Source organism: Salvelinus namaycush, chromosome 37 (genome assembly GCF_016432855.1).
Source record: "Salvelinus namaycush isolate Seneca chromosome 37, SaNama_1.0, whole genome shotgun sequence".
Lineage (NCBI taxonomy): Eukaryota > Metazoa > Chordata > Actinopteri > Salmoniformes > Salmonidae > Salvelinus > Salvelinus namaycush.
Window position 1 is genome coordinate 18,187,294 of NC_052343.1, and position 20,528 is coordinate 18,207,821.

The window sequence follows — 20,528 nt, forward strand, 5'->3', positions numbered from 1 at the left end:
AACTGCAGTCTGTGAGGAAAAGGGGGGGAGGATTCAGACACTAATATAAACAGCAGTCTGTGCGGAAGTGGGAGGGTTCAGACACTAATTTAAACTGCAGTCTGTGAGGAAGAGGGGGGGGGGGATTCAGACACGAATATAAACCGCAGTCTGTGAGGAAGAGGGGGGGATGATTCAGACACTAATATAAATGCAGTCTTTGAGGAAGGGGGGGGAGGATCCAGACACTAATATAAACAGCAGTCTGTGAGAAAGAGGGATGGTTCAGACACTAATATAAACAGCAGTCTGTGAGGAAGAGGGAGGGTTCAGACACGAATATAAATGCAGTCTGTGAGGAAGAGGGATGGTTCAGACACTAATATAAACCGCAGTCTGTGAGGAAGAGGAAGGGTTCAGACACGAATATAAACAGCAGTCTGTGAGGAAGAGGGAGGGTTCAGACACTAATATAAACAGCAGTCTGTGAGGAAGAGGGAGGGGTCAGACACTAATATAAACAGCAGTCGGTGAGGAAGAGGGAGGGTTCAGACATTAATATAAACAGCAGTCTGTGAGGAAGAGGGAGGACTCAGACACTAATATAAACAGCAGTCTGTGAGGAAGATGGGGGGGAGGATTCAGACACGAATATAAACCGCAGTCTGTGAGGAAGAGGGGGGGATGATTCAGACACTAATATAAATGCAGTCTTTGAGGAAGGGGGGGGGAGGATCCAGACACTAATATAAACAGCAGTCTGTGAGGAAGAGGGAGGGTTCAGACACTAATATAAACCGCAGTCTGTGAGGAAGAGGAAGGGTTCAGACACGAATATAAACAGCAGTCTGTGAGGAAGAGGGAGGGTTCAGACACTAATATAAACCGCAGTCTGTGAGGAAGAGGAAGGGTTCAGACACGAATATAAACAGCAGTCTGTGAGGAAGAGGGAGGGTTCAGACACTAATATAAACAGCAGTCTGTGAGGAAGAGGGAGGATCCAGACACTAATATAAACAGCAGTCGGTGAGGAAGAGGGAGGGTTCAGACACTAATATAAACAGCAGTCGGTGAGGAAGAGGGAGGGTTCAGACACTAATATAAACAGCAGTCTGTGAGGAAGAGGGAGGGTTCAGACATTAATATAAACAGCAGTCTGTGAGGAAGAGGGAGGACTCAGACACTAATATAAACAGCAGTCTGTGAGGAAGAGGGAGGGTTCAGACACTAATATAAACCGCAGTCTGTGAGGAAGAGGGGGGGTTCAGACACTAATATAAACCGCAGTCTGTGAGGAAGAGGGAGGGTTCAGACACTAATATAAACCGCAGTCTGTGAGGAAGAGGGAGGGTTCAGACACAAATATAAACAGCAGTCTGTGAGGAAGAGGAAGGGTTCAGACACTAATATAAACAGCAGTCTGTGAGGAAGAGGGGGGGAGGATTCAGACACTAATATAAACTGCAGTCTGTGAGGAAGAGGGAGGGGAGGATTCAGACACTAATATAAACCGCAGTCTGTGAGGAAGAGGGGGGGATGATTCAGACACTAATATAAACCGCAGTCTGTGAGGAAGAGGGGGGGAGGATTCAGACACTAATATAAACTGCAGTCTGTGAGGAAGAGGGGGGGAGGATTCAGACACTAATATAAACAGCAGTCTGTGCGGACGTGGGAGGGTTCAGACACTAATTTAAACTGCAGTCTGTGAGGAAGAGGGGGGGAGGATTCAGACACTAATATAAACCGCAGTCTGTGAGGAAGAGGGGGGGATGATTCAGACACTAATATAAATGCAGTCTTTGAGGAAGGGGGGGGAGGATCCAGACACTAATATAAACAGCAGTCTGTGAGGAAGAGGGATGGTCCAGACACTAATATAAACCGCAGTCTGTGAGGAAGAGGAAGGGTTCAGACACGAATATAAACAGCAGTCTGTGAGGAAGAGGGAGGGTTCAGACACTAATATAAACAGCAGTCTGTGAGGAAGAGGGAGGGTTCAGACACTAATATAAACAGCAGTCGGTGAGGAAGAGGGATGGTTCAGACATTAATATAAACAGCAGTCTGTGAGGAAGAGGGAGGATTCAGACACTAATATAAACAGCAGTCTGTGAGGAAGAGGGAGGATTCAGACACTAATATAAACCGCAGTCTGTGAGGAAGAGGGAGGGTTCAGACACTAATATAAACCGCAGTCTGTGAGGAAGAGGGAGGGTTCAGACACTAATATAAACCGCAGTCTGTGAGGAAGAGGAAGGGTTCAGACACTAATATAAACAGCAGTCTGTGAGGAAGAGGGAGGGTTCAGACACTAATATAAACAGCAGTCTGTGAGGAAGAGGGAGGGTTCAGACACAAATATAAACAGCAGTCTGTGAGGAAGAGGAAGGGTTCAGACACTAATATAAACAGCAGTCTGTGAGGAAGAGGGGGGGAGGATTCAGACACTAATATAAACTGCAGTCTGTGAGGAAGAGGGAGGGGAGGATTCAGACACTAATATAAACCGCAGTCTGTGAGGAAGAGGGGGGGATGATTCAGACACTAATATAAACCGCAGTCTGTGAGGAAGAGGGGGGGAGGATTCAGACACTAATATAAACTGCAGTCTGTGAGGAAGAGGGGGGGAGGATTCAGACACTAATATAAACAGCAGTCTGTGCGGACGTGGGAGGGTTCAGACACTAATTTAAACTGCAGTCTGTGAGGAAGAGGGGGGGGAGGATTCAGACACTAATATAAACCGCAGTCTGTGAGGAAGAGGGGGGGATGATTCAGACACTAATATAAATGCAGTCTTTGAGGAAGGGGGGGGAGGATCCAGACACTAATATAAACAGCAGTCTGTGAGGAAGAGGGATGGTTCAGACACTAATATAAACCGCAGTCTGTGAGGAAGAGGAAGGGTTCAGACACGAATATAAACAGCAGTCTGTGAGGAAGAGGGAGGGTTCAGACACTAATATAAACAGCAGTCTGTGAGGAAGAGGGAGGGTTCAGACACTAATATAAACAGCAGTCTGTGAGGAAGAGGGAGGGTTCAGACACTAATATAAACAGCAGTCGGTGAGGAAGAGGGAGGATTCAGACACTAATATAAACAGCAGTCTGTGAGGAAGAGGGAGGATTCAGACACTAATATAAACCGCAGTCTGTGAGGAAGAGGGAGGGTTCAGACACTAATATAAACCGCAGTCTGTGAGGAAGAGGGGGGGTTCAGACACTAATATAAACCGCAGTCTGTGAGGAAGAGGGAGGGTTCAGACACTAATATAAACAGCAGTCTGTGAGGAAGAGGGAGGGTTCAGACACTAATATAAACAGCAGTCTGTGAGGAAGAGGGAGGGTTCAGACACTAATATAAACAGCAGTCTGTGAGGAAGAGGGGGGGTTCAGACACTAATATAAACAGCAGTCTGTGAGGAAGAGGGGGGGGTTCAGACACTAATATAAACAGCAGTCTGTGAGGAAGAGGGGGGGTTCAGACACTAATATAAACAGAGGTCTGTGAGGAAGAGGGGGGGTTCAGACACTAATATAAACAGCAGTCTGTGAGGAAGGTATATGGAAGGAGATCCGAGAAGTAGAATGTCATCTTATGACACTTAGACGTCATTCTTATTCTATGGGAAAGGCCCAATGAAATTACACCCTGATGCATGAGACGCCCGAGATTCAGATATCATTATTAATGACTATCATGTTAATAAACCAACTAAATAGATTATGTCAAAATTCTATAACCAACATAATTAAACATGGATTATGAGGAGTGATCAACAACAGATCTATTACGTCCAATGTTCACTTGAAAAGGTGGGCAAAAACATTCCAGGAATTGTAGCTGCAGCCATGTTACCAGTCATAACACATAAAATCCCTATGAGATAACATCAACACATGCAGTATCCACAGCTCTTTAAAGCCCATTCATGTGTATGTTGTGTATTCTTTAGCAGTGGGCTCAGGTTAACGCCAATCTGGATGTCCCTAATCAGACTGCCCTCTTTATTGAGACTCTGCTCTCTCTGAGGCCCATATATCCTTGTTCCACACTAAATAGGTCAGAACTAAATTTAACAGCTCCAGCTTCCTACCCACACGGGACTCTCGCTGTCACAGCTTTAATATCACTTTCCAATTCCACACAACACTTCCTAGGGCTCATAACGACATCTTGGAACACTTATACACAACTTTAATTTAATTTGAAGTCAAACAATTCATTTGAAGAAAAACATTTACATTGCAAACTAATTTCCTCATGTCTTACAACTCCAGAGACTACAAACATATTCTCAGTATAGCCTACAGATGATTAAGACATACAATCTCCTCAGACACTTTTGGGAAAAGATCCACATCTGAGGATCGATTCAAAGCGGTTGAGTCATATTGCTATAGTACCATTCTCAGAACCCATAAGGCAATCTCGAGCTAGGTAGCTTGCTTGCTCAAATTATTCTGTATGAATGTCATCACAAGAGACTATGCAGGGTGGACCTACCTCAAATTCAAACTTGGAGCTCCCAAAATTGGTCCTCTGTTTCTGCCAGAAGTTGTCTGGTTTGATGATGAGGGCGACGTGGATGCAGGAAGGGAAGGACTCCTGCAGGATCTTCAGCAGAGGCTTGATGCTGTCCCACTTAGAGCCTCGCATGTCAACGATGACCGTGAAGCCATGTCTGCTCACCTCCTCACTGAGACAAACCAAGACAACAACCACAAGTAGCCATGAAATTCACAAATCACCACTCAAATATTTTGTTTACTTCCATGACAAAAAACTACTGTTAATATTCAAATGAAAATGAAATGGGTGGTGAAAATTTCTTTCACCAGGTGCCTCAGAATTTTTTTTATAAAATGTAACCGTTGAGATGTTCAATGACTCGCTTACCAAAAGTGTCCCGCTGCAAAAGCACCATAAAAGGATATCCCCAGTGTTTAAGGCTTAACCTGAGTGTCTCACTGCGCAGGAGGCCCTGTGCTCTGAACTAAATCACTATGACTTCACTCTCTGAAAAGACCAGCTCAGCCGTCTCCCAGAGAGAAACAATAAGAAACCAGTGGGAGAGAACGAGTGAACCGCAGAGAGAGACAAATACAAAGTGGGAGAGAGATAAAGTGAGAGCGAGAGTTTGTTTGTGTGTATAAAAGAGAGAGTAAAACTTCCCTCCCGCTGAGTGGACAGCACAGACAGTCTTTCCGAGGTAACGTTCCACTAGCAACTCTGCTAGCCAACCGCCCACGCCTCCCACGTCCTAGTCCAGACCGACGCCCCTTCCCTCCGGATGCAGCCCGCACCAGATCCCCTACACTGTTTTCCTAACCACTAGTCAGCCTCTAGGCTAGTATCCAATAACACTGAAAACAGACAGAGAAGAGGAAAAGCTTGCCTGCAGCTAAACAGCACAGAGAGAGAGCGAAAAGGAGATCTGGCCTGAGAATATCTATCTGCAGTTAGTTATTAGTAAGTGACCCACTCTGCTGTGCTCTCCTCTCCTCTGCTCTGCTCTGCCTGCCTGCCTGGCGTCATCAGCCCCTACAGAGAGAGGCCCAGGGGGAGTCTAACCTACATACAGCCCTGGACTGCACTGCACTGCACTACACTACACTACAAACACGCACGCACGCACGCGCACACACACACACACACACACGCATACAGACAGACACATGCAAACGCATACAGACACACATGCGCACACATAATGTATACTGAGTAAACTATATCAACAGTCAGTAGTAACAGTACTGCACCGGGCTGAGGGCTGGAGTATAAAAAGGAAGAGTCTATTTCAAATAAAGCAGAGAGGGAAATCACAGTTGGGGAGTAGTTGAATTTGAAAACACACAACGATACACAGGTGGTAGTCTGGGGAGGGTTGCCTCGTTCATGCTGGACTCCAATAGAATGTGACACGGAGGAGAGTCAACAAGCTGGTTTTCATTATCCAACTTTCAGAGTTAATACTGTGTGTGTGTGTCTATGTCTATGTGTGTGTGTGTGTGTGTGTGTGTGTGTGTGTGTGTGTGTGTGTGTGTGTGTGTGTGTGTGTGTGTGTGTGTGTGTGTGTGTGTGTGTGTGTGTGTAGTGTAGGGAAAGGAGGCCGGGCTGGGTTCAAAAGTGTGTTCAGTTATCATTTATATATAAGAAACAGTACCTGGGAATACCAGCGAGGTAGGCTATGAGTCTGCGGAGGTCCTCTGTTCGTATTCTGTCATGGTTACTCCTGGCTGGGAAGGTAAGGACAGGACCCCCACGTTTATCTCGGCCACCTGGGAAACACATGAACCAGGACGATGAGAAACACACGACAACCACTAAATAGGGATTTACAAATCCTGCTAGTTGTCCTCACCTTGTGGACTCTTATCGTAATACCGGCAACTGAAGAATGCATTACTATTTTACAATAATAGGAGTACTTTGAGGTAAAATCACTCATCATATTTATAGCTGTTTACAGCATACATATTGCAAAAATCACTGAAGCTGGAGACTCATATCTCCCTCACTAACTTTAAGCACCAGCTTTTAGTCTTTGTTTTGCTCCTTTGCACCTCAGTATCTCTACTTGCACATTCATCTTCTGCACATACTGTATATCCCTCCAGTGTTTAATTGCTAAATTGTAATTATTTCGTCACTATGGCCTATTTAAATTAAGGTGAAATAAAAAATAAATAAAAATAAAATACTTTATAGCTTATAGTTAGTGGCAAGACTAAGTCATGAGTCTTGACATGACTAACTCATGTCAGCAGTAAGTCACAGCAGGTCAGGGTCATGGCACGGTTCACACAGACAGCTCCACTCACAGCTTAGCTGAAGCTACATCTCCCTGCAGAGGAAGCCTTGCCTGCCTGATGTTTCCCTGTGTTGTGTTGTAGGCTGTTGTTCCCACCATAATGTGCTGCCTATTCCCAGTGCTCTGCTGTAAATGTAGAGCTGCAGTGAATCATGTGAGGCTGTTTGTGTGTGTGTGTGTGTGTGTGTGTGTGTGTGTGTGTGTGTGTGTGTGTGTGTGTGTGTGTGTGTGTGTGTGTGTATTCCCATGACATTATACAGACCATATAGAATGGTAAACACCATGGATCAGAGATATTGTGTTTCTCACCTGATATGAAGGCAACCTTTTCTTTAAGGATGGGCAGAACGTCTACGGCCTTCATCTCCTCATTTCGATGAAACCCTGAAATCAACAGGGAAATGCAGTCAGTCAGAACAGCAAATCAGACCATCAAGGTTCAGTTCTGTATTGAAGTTGACTTGATAACATGATGTCAGTCAATCAGTCATGTTCTCATTACCACTAATACACAACCTGCTTTGGGTTAGGACTGAAAAAGTTCAGAGCCACAGAGGGCACCAGTCTGTTGAAAATCAGTCTCTGAAGTTGACCCAGTTCCAGAAGCAGAACCCTGACATGAGATTAAATCAGCCATCTCTTTGTCATTACAACCCTATGACAGGTTGAACTCTTGAGAAGGCCTAATAAGAGTTCAGGATGGTGACAACCACTAAGAAGAACAAAAATAGACCATAGAAGTTATGAGTATTATCGTGAACAGAGAGGTTAAATCCTTATTGTACAACCAAGCAGTCAAAGAGACACAGTAGTGACTAGATAGATAGCATCATAGCTATAGCGCCGTACTCTGGTCTTAATTCATATCCTCACCTACTCACCAGATGGCTTACACTCAATATAGAGAGCAACCCCCCCCCCCCCCCCCCCCCACACACACACATGTGTATGTACGACCACACACACACACACACCTTTACATTGTGTCATAGCATCATAGCACAGCCTGTAGATAAGACCTGAGTAGATCCTGTAGTCATACAGTGTAGTAGTAGTAGGTTGATGTCTACTGCACTGACTAGAGCTGCAGCTTACTGTGTTAGACCTGGTAGAGTAGCAGTTTACTGTGTTAGACCTGGTAGAGCAGCAGTTTACTTTGTTAGACCTGGTAGAGCTGCAGTTTACTGTGTTAGACCTGGTAGAGTAGCAGTTTACTTTGTTAGACCTGGTAGAGCAGCAGCTTACTTTGTTAGACCTGGTAGAGCAGCAGTTTACTGTGTTAGACCTGGTAGAGCAGCAGTTTACTTTGTTAGACCTGGTAGAGCAGCAGTTTACTTTGTTAGACCTGGTAGAGCAGCAGTTTACTGTGTTAGACCTGGTAGAGCAGCAGTTTACTTTGTTAGACCTGGTAGAGCAGCAGTTTAATTTGTTAGACCTGGTAGAGCAGCAGTTTACTTTGTTAGACCTGGTAGAGCAGCAGTTTACTGTGTTAGACCTGGTAGAGCAGCAGCTTACTTTGTTAGACCTGGTAAAGCAGCAGCTTACTGTGTTAGACCTGGTAGAGTAGCAGTTTACTGTGTTAGACCTGGTAGAGCAGCAGTTTACTTTGTTAGACCTGGTAGAGCAGCAGTTTACTTTGTTAGACCTGGTAGAGCAGCAGTTTACTGTGTTAGACCTGGTAGAGTAGCAGTTTACTGTGTTAGACCTGGTAGAGCAGCAGTTTACTTTGTTAGACCTGGTAGAGCAGCAGTTTACTGTGTTAGACCTGGTAGAGCAGCAGTTTACTGTGTTAGACCTGGTAGAGCAGCAGTTTACTGTGTTAGACCTGGTAGAGCAGCAGCTTACTGTGTTAGACCTGGTAGAGCAGCAGCTTACTGTGTTAAACCTGGTAGAGCAGCAGCTTACTGTGTTAGACCTGGTAGAGCAGCAGCTTACTTTGTTACACCTGGTAGAGCAGCAGCTTACTGTGTTAGACCTGGTAGAGCAGCAGTTTACTGTGTTAGACCTGGTAGAGCTGCAGTTTACTGTGTTAGACCTGGTAGAGCAGCAGCTTACTGTGTTAGACCTGGTAGAGCAGCAGCTTACTGTGTTAGACCTGGTAGAGCAGCAGCTTACTTTGTTAGACCTGGTAGAGCAGCAGTTTACTGTGTTAGACCTGGTAGAGCAGCAGCTTACTGTGTTAGACCTGGTAGAGCAGCAGCTTACTGTGTTAGACCTGGTAGAGCAGCAGTTTACTGTGTTAGACCTGGTAGAGCAGCAGCTTACTGTGTTAGACCTGGTAGAGTAGCAGTTTACTGTGTTAGACCTGGTAGAGCAGCAGTTTACTGTGTTAGACCTGGTAGAGCTGCAGTTTACTGTGTTAGACCACCTGGTAGAGCAGCAGCTTACTGTGTTAGACCACCTGGTAGAGCAGCAGCTTACTGTGTTAGACCTGGTAGAGCAGCAGTTGACTGTGTTAGACCACCTGGTAGAGCAGCAGTTTACTGTGTTAGACCTGGTAGAGCAGCAGTTTACTGTGTTAGACCTGGTAGAGCAGCAGCTTAATGTGTTAGACCTGGTAGAGCTGCAGTTTCCTTAACTACTAAACTGGAGAGAGGAAACAGAAACAGAGACAGAGAGAGGGAGAGAGAAAGAGCGAGTGAGAGAGAGAGAAAGAGAGAGCGAGCAAGAGAGGGAAAGAGAGAAAGCGAGAGGGAGGGAGAGAGAGAGGGGTCTATTTCAAATAAAGCAGAGAAGTTAATCAGTTGGGGAGGAGTCGAATTTGAAAACACACAACGATACACAGGTGGTAGTCTGGGGAGGGTTGCCTCGTTCATGCTGGACTCCAATAGAATGTGACACGGAGGAGAGTCAACAAGCTGGTTTTCATTATCCAACTTTCAGAGTTAATACTGTGTGTGTGTGTCTATGTCTATGTGTGTGTGTGTGTGTGTGTCTGTGTGTGTGTGTGTGTGTGTGTGTGTGTGTGTGTGTGTGTGTGTGTGTTTGTGTGTGTTTGTGTTTGTGTGTGTGTGTGGTGCAGGGAAAGGAAGCTCCGAGGCCAATGCTCTCACTCTGAATATTTTATGGACATGCTAATAGGCAGTAGCTAGGCTTTATCTCCTGCAAACCTGCAACGTAATATATTTCCCACTCACTGTTCCACCTCATGGGGAGAGCTGGTTTGTGTCCCAAATGGCACTCTATTCTACATGGGGTCTGGTCAAAAGTAGTGCAATAAATAGGGGATAGGGACGCATTTTGGATGCATTCATGGTCATATTACCATATCAAACCACTCCTCGTAGTCTCAAACTGCAGTCCCCTGTCCCCAACCCACTTTGTCCCTGCTCAATGGATTTGTTGTTGTTGCAATTATCAAAAATTGATTATTCATTTGACTGTAACACAAAATCCGACTTTCACAAGGCATTGCATGATATGATTAATAGCATCCTATCAAAAAAAGATGGCCGACTCAACAGTTGTGATTGCCGATTAAAAGTATTAGTTCATTCTGAGATGAGGTTAAAACAGTTGCCAGAGACGGACAGAAAAGAGTGAAATAAAGGTTGTGAATCACTCTGCCTTGATATTGTATTAATAATCACTCAGTGTGCTGCCGTGTGCTCTTTGAAAACAAACTGCATAGAAACGGCTTCATACAATTTTATTCTGTGCCTCGCTGGAGAGAAAATGTACCTGTTTAAACGGGAATGGTTAATGCCAGGTGAGGCCAAGGTCCTTTTAGGATGCCGCTCTCATCATTCTGTAAGATCTGGTCTTGAGGTAACATGTAGCACTGAGAACTGCAGTTTACACTCAGATGCGTTAGTTTCTGGGCATTTTTCCCTGTGTTTGAGGCTCGTTTGCCTTTGTGGGCTATTGAGTTGATTTAATCTATTGCTATTGGCCAAATACGTTATGTATTAATGTTGCGTATTTTACGTATTAAAACGTATTTTCCCCTAACCAGTGTTACCATTTTCCTCAACTATCTGTTGTATATTTTGTCAATATAAAAATGGATCCAGTCCTCTCTGTCACCTACACTGTAGGCTACACTCTTAGAAAAAAGGTGCTATCTAGAAGTATATTAAGAGTATACAACCAACTACACCTGATCTACTGACTCTGTTGTAACTGTTGCTGCGCCACAGCAACAAGATAGACTGCTGGGTCCTCCATCCTAACACAGGTCTACTGTAAGTACCTGAAAGTATCCAGAGTAATAATAATATCATAAATAGATTACCAGGAAAGTAGGCTTGTAGCTTTCCCCATCAGTAAAATAAAGTGTTAATGATGATTCTACTAGTTTGTTGCTGCTGATAAAAATATGATTTTATTTGGAGAGGCTAAAAACGGTTGTCACAGACGAACTGCGTAGATTAGACCAAGGTAATAGGATGATAAGATGATTCAACGAGTAGCCTATCAGTCAGTTTTAATATCTGATGCCAATAACTTCGAGCGGGGAAGTCTGAGTGAGTCGTGCTCAGGGAAAGGAGAGGCCAACCGATACAACATGGCTACTTCGATATTGATTCTATCCCACATCTGACCCAGTCAGCACTAGTCAGGCCTGACTAGACATCATAACACATTATGTCATTAAGGGAGATTGCAGAGCAGTGCTGGGCCCTAAAGAGGATCATCTATTGCTTCAGGTAACCAGCTGGGACAGAGACAGGTTCGAGAGGGACAGGGACAGGTTCGAGAGGGACAGGGACAGGTTCGAGAGGGACAGGGACAGGTTCGAGAGGGACAGGGACAGGTTCGAGAGGGACAGGGACAGGTTCGAGAGGGACAGAGACAGGTTCGAGAGGGACAGGGACAGGTTCGAGAGGGACAGGGACAGGTTCGAGAGGGACAGGGACAGGTTCGAGAGGGACAGGGACAGGTTCGAGGGGGACAGGGACAGGTTCGAGAGGGACAGGGAAAGGTTTGAGAGGGACAGGGACAGGTTTGAGAGGGACAGGGGAGGTAAAATGCTTCTATAATAGTTCTATTGTAGTAGCGTGTCTGTGTGTACCCTCATCCAAAGAGCAGACACCATAGGTGGGTGAACTTCAGGGCTGTGTGTGTGTGTGTGTGTGTGTGTGTGTGTGTGTGTGTGTGTGTGTGTGTGTGTGTGTGTGTGTGTGTGTGTGTGTGTGTGTGTGTGTGTGTGTGTGTGTGTGTGTGTGTGTGCACATGAATCCCTGCATGCATGCCTGCATGTCTGTGTGTATCTGTATGCATGTGTGTACCCCCATGTCTCATTCCAGTCAAGTTCAGAATCAAACTAAGGAGGAGAGGTGTGAGCATGACAACAATACCACCATAGCTGTTCAGCTGTCTCCCTCCCTCCCCCCGCCTTTCGTCCAACTCCCTTTCATGATCTGACACACGTATGTCAGCCCAGTCTAAACATTCCTGCAGCAGCATGTGGAAGCGTAGATGTGTGTGTGTGTGGTACAGTAACACAGGGCATGGGCCCCACTGGAAACACAACTCCTCTGTTTCCTGTCAAGTGTGCCCACACCCCCCATCCCCCTTTCTCTCTCTCTCTCTTTGGTGTTTTTATGTAACAGTCTGATAATGGCCCACATCCAACACTGATCTCCACTGCACTGCTAGAGGCACCAAGAAGGGTCAACACCACACAACACACACACACACACACACTGCTAGAAGTACAGATCAGGGTCAGCAGGGAGAGGCAGAGTTCCACTATGTTTTCAGTCTCAGACAATGCTCTGTCTAGAAGACAGGCCAGACACACCTTGTTAGTGGTTGTAGTGTGTTTCTCATGCTGGTTCCTGTGTTATCCAGGTGGCCAGAAGTAATCGTGAATATGAACAGAGTCCCTCCGCAGACTCATAGCCTACCTCGCTGGCATCCCCAGGTTCACACACACACACACACACACACACACACACACACACACACACACACACACACACACACACACACACACACACACACACACACACACACACACACACACACACACAGTGTGGTGAAATAAGTAACTTCTGAACCAGAACATGTAGAATCATCAAATTAGCCCAAGCAATGCAAGCATATAAGCTCATATAGGATTTTCACTGCTAGGCCTACATGTTCAGCCTGCTTTACATGAGTACAAACACCAATATCCCAGCGCCTTTACTGCAATATCCCTCCATACAGTAATTGGTGAACAACATTTACAAGTCTGCCAAGCATGAAATGAAGGTTGTCAATCACTCAGCCTTGATAATGCATTAATAATGAGGGTAATCCATTCTACTCACTCAGTGTGCTGTCGGGTGCCCTTTGAAAACAAACTGCATAGAAATGGCTTTCTACAATATAGTCCTACTACTGTGCCTCACTGGAGAGAAGAGAAGGAAACACTGCTTGTGTTATCAAATCAAACTTTATTTGTCACTTGTGCCGAATACAACAAGTGTAGACCTTACCGTGAAATGCTTACTTACAAGTTCTTAACCAACAGTGCAGTTTAAGAAGAGTTCAGAAAATATTTACCAAATTAAACTAAAGTAAAAAATAATAAATAGTAACACAATCAAATAACAATAACGAGGCTATATACAGGGGGTACTGGTACCGAGTAAATGGGCGGGGGGGTTACAGGTTAGTCGAGGTACTTTGTACATGTTGGTAGGGGTGAAGTGACTATGCATAGATAATAAACAGCGAGTAGCAGCAGTGTACAAAATAAGTAGTCTTAAGGCTTGGTGGTAGAAGCTGTTTAGGGGCCTTTTGGTCCCAGACTTGGCGCTCCGGTACCGCTTGCCCTGCGGTAGCAGAGAAAACAGTCTATGACTTGGGTGACTGGAGTCTCTGACAATTTTTTGGGCTTTCCTCTGACACCGCCTATTATATAGGTCCTGGATGGCAGGAAGCTTGGCCCCAGTGATGTACTGGGCCGTTCGCACTACCCTCTGTAGCGCCTTACGGTCAGATGCCAAGCAGTTGCTATACCAGGCGGTGATGCAATCAGATCAGAAATATTCTGTTCAAACAATGACAAGTACAACTTAATCATATGACTTATTCATGGAGTCTGATCTACTTCAGGAGATGACAGCTGCTGCATCATATTGACATCAACCATTCATTGGCAGGAAATGAATGGCTCAACAGAACCATGATGGTGATGATAGGGAGGCGGTGCAGCATTTGAAGCTGTCGATGTGTTACAATAGACGATGTTTCACAATTGTAACGATTCTCGTTGGTGGATGGAGAGGAGGACCAAAATGCAGCGTGGTAAAAGTGTTCGTCATATTTTAATGAAAAACTGAACACTACACAAAATAACAACGAAGAGAAAACGAAACAGTTCTGCCAGGTGAACAGACACTACACAGAAATTAAACACCCACAACCAAAATGGGGAAAACAGGCTACCTAAGTATGATTCTCAATCAGAGACAACGAACGACACCTGCCTCTGATTGAGAACCATACTAGGCCAAACACATAGAAATATAACATAGAAAAAAGAACATAGACTACCCACCCCAACTCACGCCCTGACCAACCTAACACAAAAACATAAAAAAGGAACTAAGGTCAGAACGTGACAACAATGCACACACAATGTTCATTTGAGCTATGGTGTAAAGTTGGCTGATGTAGGTAATAATAGTGTTGTCCTCAAGTCACTAAACGTCATGTGAGGCAGGTAAATCGTGACTTGAGTCATGGTTTGAAGGATATACATTCCTTCCTTTGTCTCAGCTAGGGTTCATTCCCCCCACCCCCACATCGCAGCAGTGGAAGTATTGCACAAGCTGAAAAATATGCTACCGGATTCTGGGTACATTATCATGTAAAAAAACAGTGCTCCCTCCCTCCCTCCCGTAGATGGAATTACAATGTAAATTATGAGGGAGCAGAAGGAGTGCCACTGCCGACAGATTTACTGAATGAATAAAACAAAAATCCTTATGGCCACACAGTCTGATGAAAACAGCATTGTGCAGAATACAGACACACTCCACCAATACCTCAGCATCCTGTCTACAAGTTCCTCTATTATTATTTTTTATGTGGATATATATCACTTTGGGAGCTCTTGGAGAAATTGAAAAAGTAGATCTCTCACACCAACAGTATGACCGGGTGTATGGACAAATGGAACAACAGTAGATTGAAGAGGAAATAAACTCCACCACTCCAGCTCTTTGAGAAAACATGCATAAATAAAAGATGAATTTAAAGAGGTTTTGGACCCACAGCACTGCGTATGCTACTACACTAAGTTGTCCATGTCTGCCTCCCAAATGGCAACCCATTCCCTTCATAATGCACTACTTTTGACCCTCAGAACGGGAAGTTGCCCTGTGCTGTGCCTGGTCTGATCTACTGAAGCAAACATAGAGCTAGGCCAGCAGCTCTCTCTAGTCTAAAGCCTGTAGCCTCACAGTAACCTCTCTCTCTCACCAGGCACCAGGCATGGTGTAAGGAAAGTATGTCAATCCCCTCTTCAGTCAGTTTAACAGCATTTTACTGACAAGGACCACAGACAGACAGCAAGACCAGCTGCTTCACATGGTCTGTCCCCAAATGGCAACCTATCTCCTTCATAGTGCACTACTTTGACCAGGGCCCATGCAGTGCACTATATAGGGAATAGGGTGCCATTTCTGCCAGAGACTTTTAGCCTCTCAGAGGACTTCCACACCAGTGTGTTAGTACACAAGTCCTCACCCTCCCCAGTCACACATGTTCATCATAGTGCTCTGCCCCGATTAGGACTTTTTGTGGACGACCTTTGTGGACGACCTTTGTGGATGACCTATGCTGCTACAAGGAGCAAAAGGCTTTAAGTAAGTAAGTAGCTTGAAAGCCAAGCACAGGACAAGTAATCCAAGCCCTGGTACAAATGTATGGGGATGATTTCTGATGGGGCGAATCAGACCCAGTGTTGCTGGCCCCAGCCACAAGACCAGGATATAGAGCTTGTTTGTTTCCCAAATGGCACCCTATTCCCTACATAGTGCACATTGTTGACCAGAGCCATGTAAATGAGTGCACTGTATAAGGAATAGGCTGCAATTTGGGATGCAAAGAAAGCCATGGCTGGGGCTGTGATGGGAGCTATCCTTCACAGCTGTGTCGTGCGCTCAGCTCAGCTTGACTCGGGAGCGCATTAAATCCAGAGGAAGTGTGGGTGTTTCTCTTCACCCTGCAGGTCCAGTCACAGAGGCCTCAGACACTCTAATCTCATTTAGATGGGGAGGGAAACTTTGCCTGTATGCTGTGTGCTTTGGCCTGGCTCTGCTCTGCGCAGCACCGACACCCTTTTTCTGGAGGTTTAAGTATAGCATTTCCTCTGAGGTAACGATGTGCCACTTTCTTTTGCCAGTTTTTGAGACCCTAAATAAGCAGAAGGCAGAACAGAAACAGGACACAGTCCTGAGTGACCAGGTCTCTCAGCGCTACAGAATGTGTCACTGCGGTTTTCTGATCCGGTTCTGCCGTTAATACATAGCAGACCTGGGTTGAACATTTTATTTTATATTATATTTTAGGTGCGCTTGATTGAGCTTGCCAGACACGCAGGGTGGGCACTGGGCAGGGTTTGCATTTATGGTGAAACCTGATGTATATAAACTGATAAATTCTTAAATCCAGGTGTCTATGCTGTGCTTTCTGAATATTGTTGGATCAGTCATAGACGATTAAAGACCAATTATATGGTGCTGTTGATATGTTGTTTTTCCATCTCTCCAGTGTGACAACCTACACTATAATAACAACAGTCTCATGTTCCATTAGTACAACAGTCTCATGTTCCATTAGTACCAGGGGGAGCGATGAGACCACAAACAACTAAAGAGCTGTACGACCTTCACAGTCAGTTAGAAGAGACCCAGCCTTTCCCAGTTCAACAGTTTCACAATCTCTTTCATTGTGCTGTTGCAGCTTCTTTAAAACAATGTTACTAAATGAAAAATACTAGGCTAGGCTTCTTCAATACTGTGTTGTACTACGTAGAGATATTCACAGCTGTGTTCTTACCGTTTTTTATTAAAACACCACTCTGTCATTTAAAATATAATTGAAATGAGTATGTTAATGTAGTTTTCCATGCATCACCCCAAAAAGCCTATAAACTAGTGAAATTACCCTTTTCTCCCTCCCTGCTTTTAAAGGTAGCGTTGTGGCCATCTGTTGACTGATCCCTCTCTTACACAGACACTTCCAATACTGTCCTCACTTCGTTTATTTTACTGCACCCTCTCCCTCTATCGACTAGGGCATTGTTAACTTTACCATTGGCCTCTCCATGGGCAACCCTCTCTATGTTGTGTGTTCACCCTTTGATCCATCCCTCTATATATCTTCTATGAGCATGGTTCACAAATCACAAGTGCAATCCAAAGACAATGTGTAATAGTGAACACTAAGCTATAGTCTCTATAAGCTATAGTCACAGCCAGAAGAGGACTGGCCACCCCTCCTAGGTTTCTTCCTAGGTTCTGGCCTTTCTATGGGAGTTTTTCCTAGCCACCGTGCTTCTCCACCTGCATTGCTTGCTGTTTGGGGTTTTAGGCTGGGTTTCTGTACAGCACTTTGAGATATCAGCTGATGTAAGAAGGGCTTTATATATAGATTTGATTTGATTTAGTCTACAGGCTAACACTTGGCCTGTACAGAACGCAGAATGTTTCATGTGTCCGTTCTCCATTCTATACAGGGCAAGGCCAATACTAGATTATACCTTACATCTGTTCACCCATCTTCTCTAGTATCCCACCTCCACCAGACAACAAGCCCTCTCAGAGAGGAGTGTTATGATGAGACAGAGACATGCCAAGGTGATATGAGACAGACAGGAGAACAGGGCACTGTCCCAAATTGCACCCTATTCCCTATAAAGTGCACTACTTTTGACCAGGGCCCATAGGGAATAGGGTGCCATTTGGGAAGCAGCCCAGGGCTCTAATGAGAAGCCCCCGGAAGAAGAACTGACAGGTTGAGATGGTGGAGATTTAAAGTAGACCCTGATCTCATTCCGTAGCTCTCTCTCAGCTATCTTCATGACAAATGGCTTTCATTTTCTCCTGTCCCCTCGGAGGGCAGAGCCAGGAGCGCCACAGATTCTTCTGCATTTATTATCTCACCACTGGTCACAGGTGCATCCCAAATGGCACCTCCTATTCCTATACAGTACACTTTACAGGGCTCTGGTCAAAAGTAGTGCACTATGTAGGGAATAGGGTGCCATTTGGGATGCAGTTACAGTCTCTAGGCTGGACAATAAACCATAATGGGATTTTTCTGAGTAAACAAGCAATTCCCCCCATTTTAACTCACACCGGTCTGTGTCTTCTGTGATCAAAAAGAGAGTCAGTGCATGGGCTTGCTTAGCCAGTCCACATTGAAGCCTTGATGGTCATTGTTCAATTCGTTGTTTTCAGATAGATATATTGAGCCCTAAATGGCACCCTATTCCCAATATAATGAACTAGTTTTGATCAGAGCCCGGCATGGTAGTAGTTCACTATATAGGGAATAGGGTGCCATTTGGTACACAGACATAGCCTATAGCTAATACATAAGGAAACTACAGCATAGGGGCTCTGGTAGATTAGGTGGCTGGAGCCACAGAGCTTCATAAGCCAAGGACACTCTACCCTCTTCCCCTCTTCTCTGAAAGCTGATAGCACCTAATTCTGCAGAGGGAATCTGAACAGCAAACCACACAAGTAGAGACTAATGTACCTTAGCAATACAGTAATGCACAGAAATAGACAAACACAAACCATTCACACAAATTACATTGTATTTACCAAAACAGGAGAATCAACTAGCTTCCCTAATCATGCACCAAGACAGACACAGAGAGCAACAACAGGGTGAATACTAGTATCTGAGATGACCACTGTAATGTTACCTGACAGTTGGATGAGGGTACTCCCTGCCTGTGCATACTGCCAGCTGTGGTTATCCAACACCGCCATCATCACAGGTACCTCTTAACTCCTGATTTGACCTTGCTCCGTTTAACAAAGGAAGCTAGTGAAATCCTAGGTCGTAGAGAAATCATAAGTGGGCAGCCGACCGTGCCTGTAGGTCTGGGTAGGCAGGCCCCGTACGTCAGGAGGAAATCGAACAACCTGCCTCTCAGCCTCCCGGGAACCAAGCTTTACTACGAAGGCAATGCCAGGTCTTTTGACCAATTGGAGCTTTTCTTTCTTGTCCCCCGTTGCCCCCCAAATAAGATTTACTGACGAGGAGTGTTGCTTTGAATTAAGCAGTTCTCGCTGGCCGCCTGCCTCACTCTCGACTCCATGGAAAAGTTAAGCCGGACCAAACAGTTGTCGTACATGGATTTGCGGTGGAATAGGCTTTATTTATGATTTATTTTAATCCCCTCTCTAAATACTGGACCCCTGTCCACTACACAGCAAAATGCATCCAAAATCCATCCATATACCTTATTTTACTATATACCGGTATTGATACGGGAACCGGTTTGGGTTTAACTTTACCTTCTATAACCATTATTCAATGTTTATTTTGTTAAATGTGATATGCAACTCATGTAATGTCCTTTTTTATGGTTTACTCAGTTTGCTACATGAGTCATCTCTCGCTCCCGCTCCTCCTGCTGAATGCTGCTTCCCACACGCCCCGTCACTCATGAGAGCACTTTCTTGCCGTTTCTTGCCGTTCATTCTGGTGACAATGATGCTGCTTTCTGCAAGCGTTCTATAATTACACTATTAGTTTGTGTATCATGCTGTCTACTAGTATTTATTTTATTGCCAAGTTCTAGCTAAAATAAATCGTGTTAGCTGCTAATGCTAATCGCTAGTTAGCTGGCTACCTAGCTTGATAAATGTACTAAGTCAGAGCAAACTTTGGTAGCTAATACAGCTAATACAACTTGTGCTGATGTAGGCCTAGATAAGCATGTTGTTTGTGCAACGGTACCTTCCAAATCAGAGAGGAAAAGGCGAAGCATGACTATGTTAGCTAGCAAGCTACATGAGGTAAGAAAACACGTTATGTAACATCTAATTAGGGTCCCCTGGAAACACTGACCAACACTTTGGTTCCTACCCTGTTGATAATTCCTCCCTGGTTTATTCCTGTGTTGTCATATCAAATAATTTATTCAAGGTGCTGCCCACTATATTCCAACTATATAATTAGATGAATCATTCTATTTCCATGATTCCAACAGTTAACCATTTAACTAGGCCAAGATGTTTTCCCATATTATGCAGCTCTGTGGGGCATAGTATGGAAATGCAGAAATTGTTTGAAGTTGGATTGAACAGTACAAAACATTCAGAATGGAGAAAGACCCATTGCAATCACTTATAATATGTGTTTCCACCCTAGGGTCATGAACTATTCATAAAGCATATTTAGAACTTTTATTATTAAAAAACATAAAATACCATAAAATACTGTCATACTGTCAAAAATTTGAAAAATATCATATGATATTTTGGCCATATAGCCCAGCACTACTTACAAACAATGTTCCCTCATATTTTTGGGGGCACTGAGCAAATTTGAGGTATTGTGAGCAGAAACTTGAACGTTGTGAAAATGTTGTGCAACTTCCGGCGCACATTTGTAGTGAACAATGAGGCCGTGCCCTTTTTATTGTGGCCATTTGAGAATAATGTAGGCCTACCAACAAAACCAATGGCGCAAATCCCATAACATTGTCACATGGAAATAGCTTTAGATTTCTTTTAAATAGCCTACAGGAACCAACAGTTGAAG

General features: G+C 44.6%; 1 protein-coding gene across 2 annotated transcripts in view; it reads right to left on the reverse strand.

Annotated features, from left to right (window-relative positions):
• triob (trio Rho guanine nucleotide exchange factor b) overlaps positions 1 to 7,179 on the reverse strand; it is an 87,790-nt gene extending 80,611 nt beyond the window's left edge. For both annotated transcript variants that reach the window (XM_038976594.1, XM_038976593.1), the window contains exons 1-3: positions 7,107 to 7,179; positions 6,150 to 6,264; positions 4,490 to 4,682 (exon numbers count right to left, since the gene is read on the reverse strand). In XM_038976594.1, the coding sequence (XP_038832522.1) occupies positions 4,490 to 4,682; positions 6,150 to 6,264; positions 7,107 to 7,161 (363 nt within the window). In that variant the 5' untranslated portion in view covers positions 7,162 to 7,179. The remainder of the gene's footprint in view (positions 1 to 4,489; positions 4,683 to 6,149; positions 6,265 to 7,106) is intronic.
• Between the last annotated feature and the right edge of the window lie 13,349 nt (positions 7,180 to 20,528).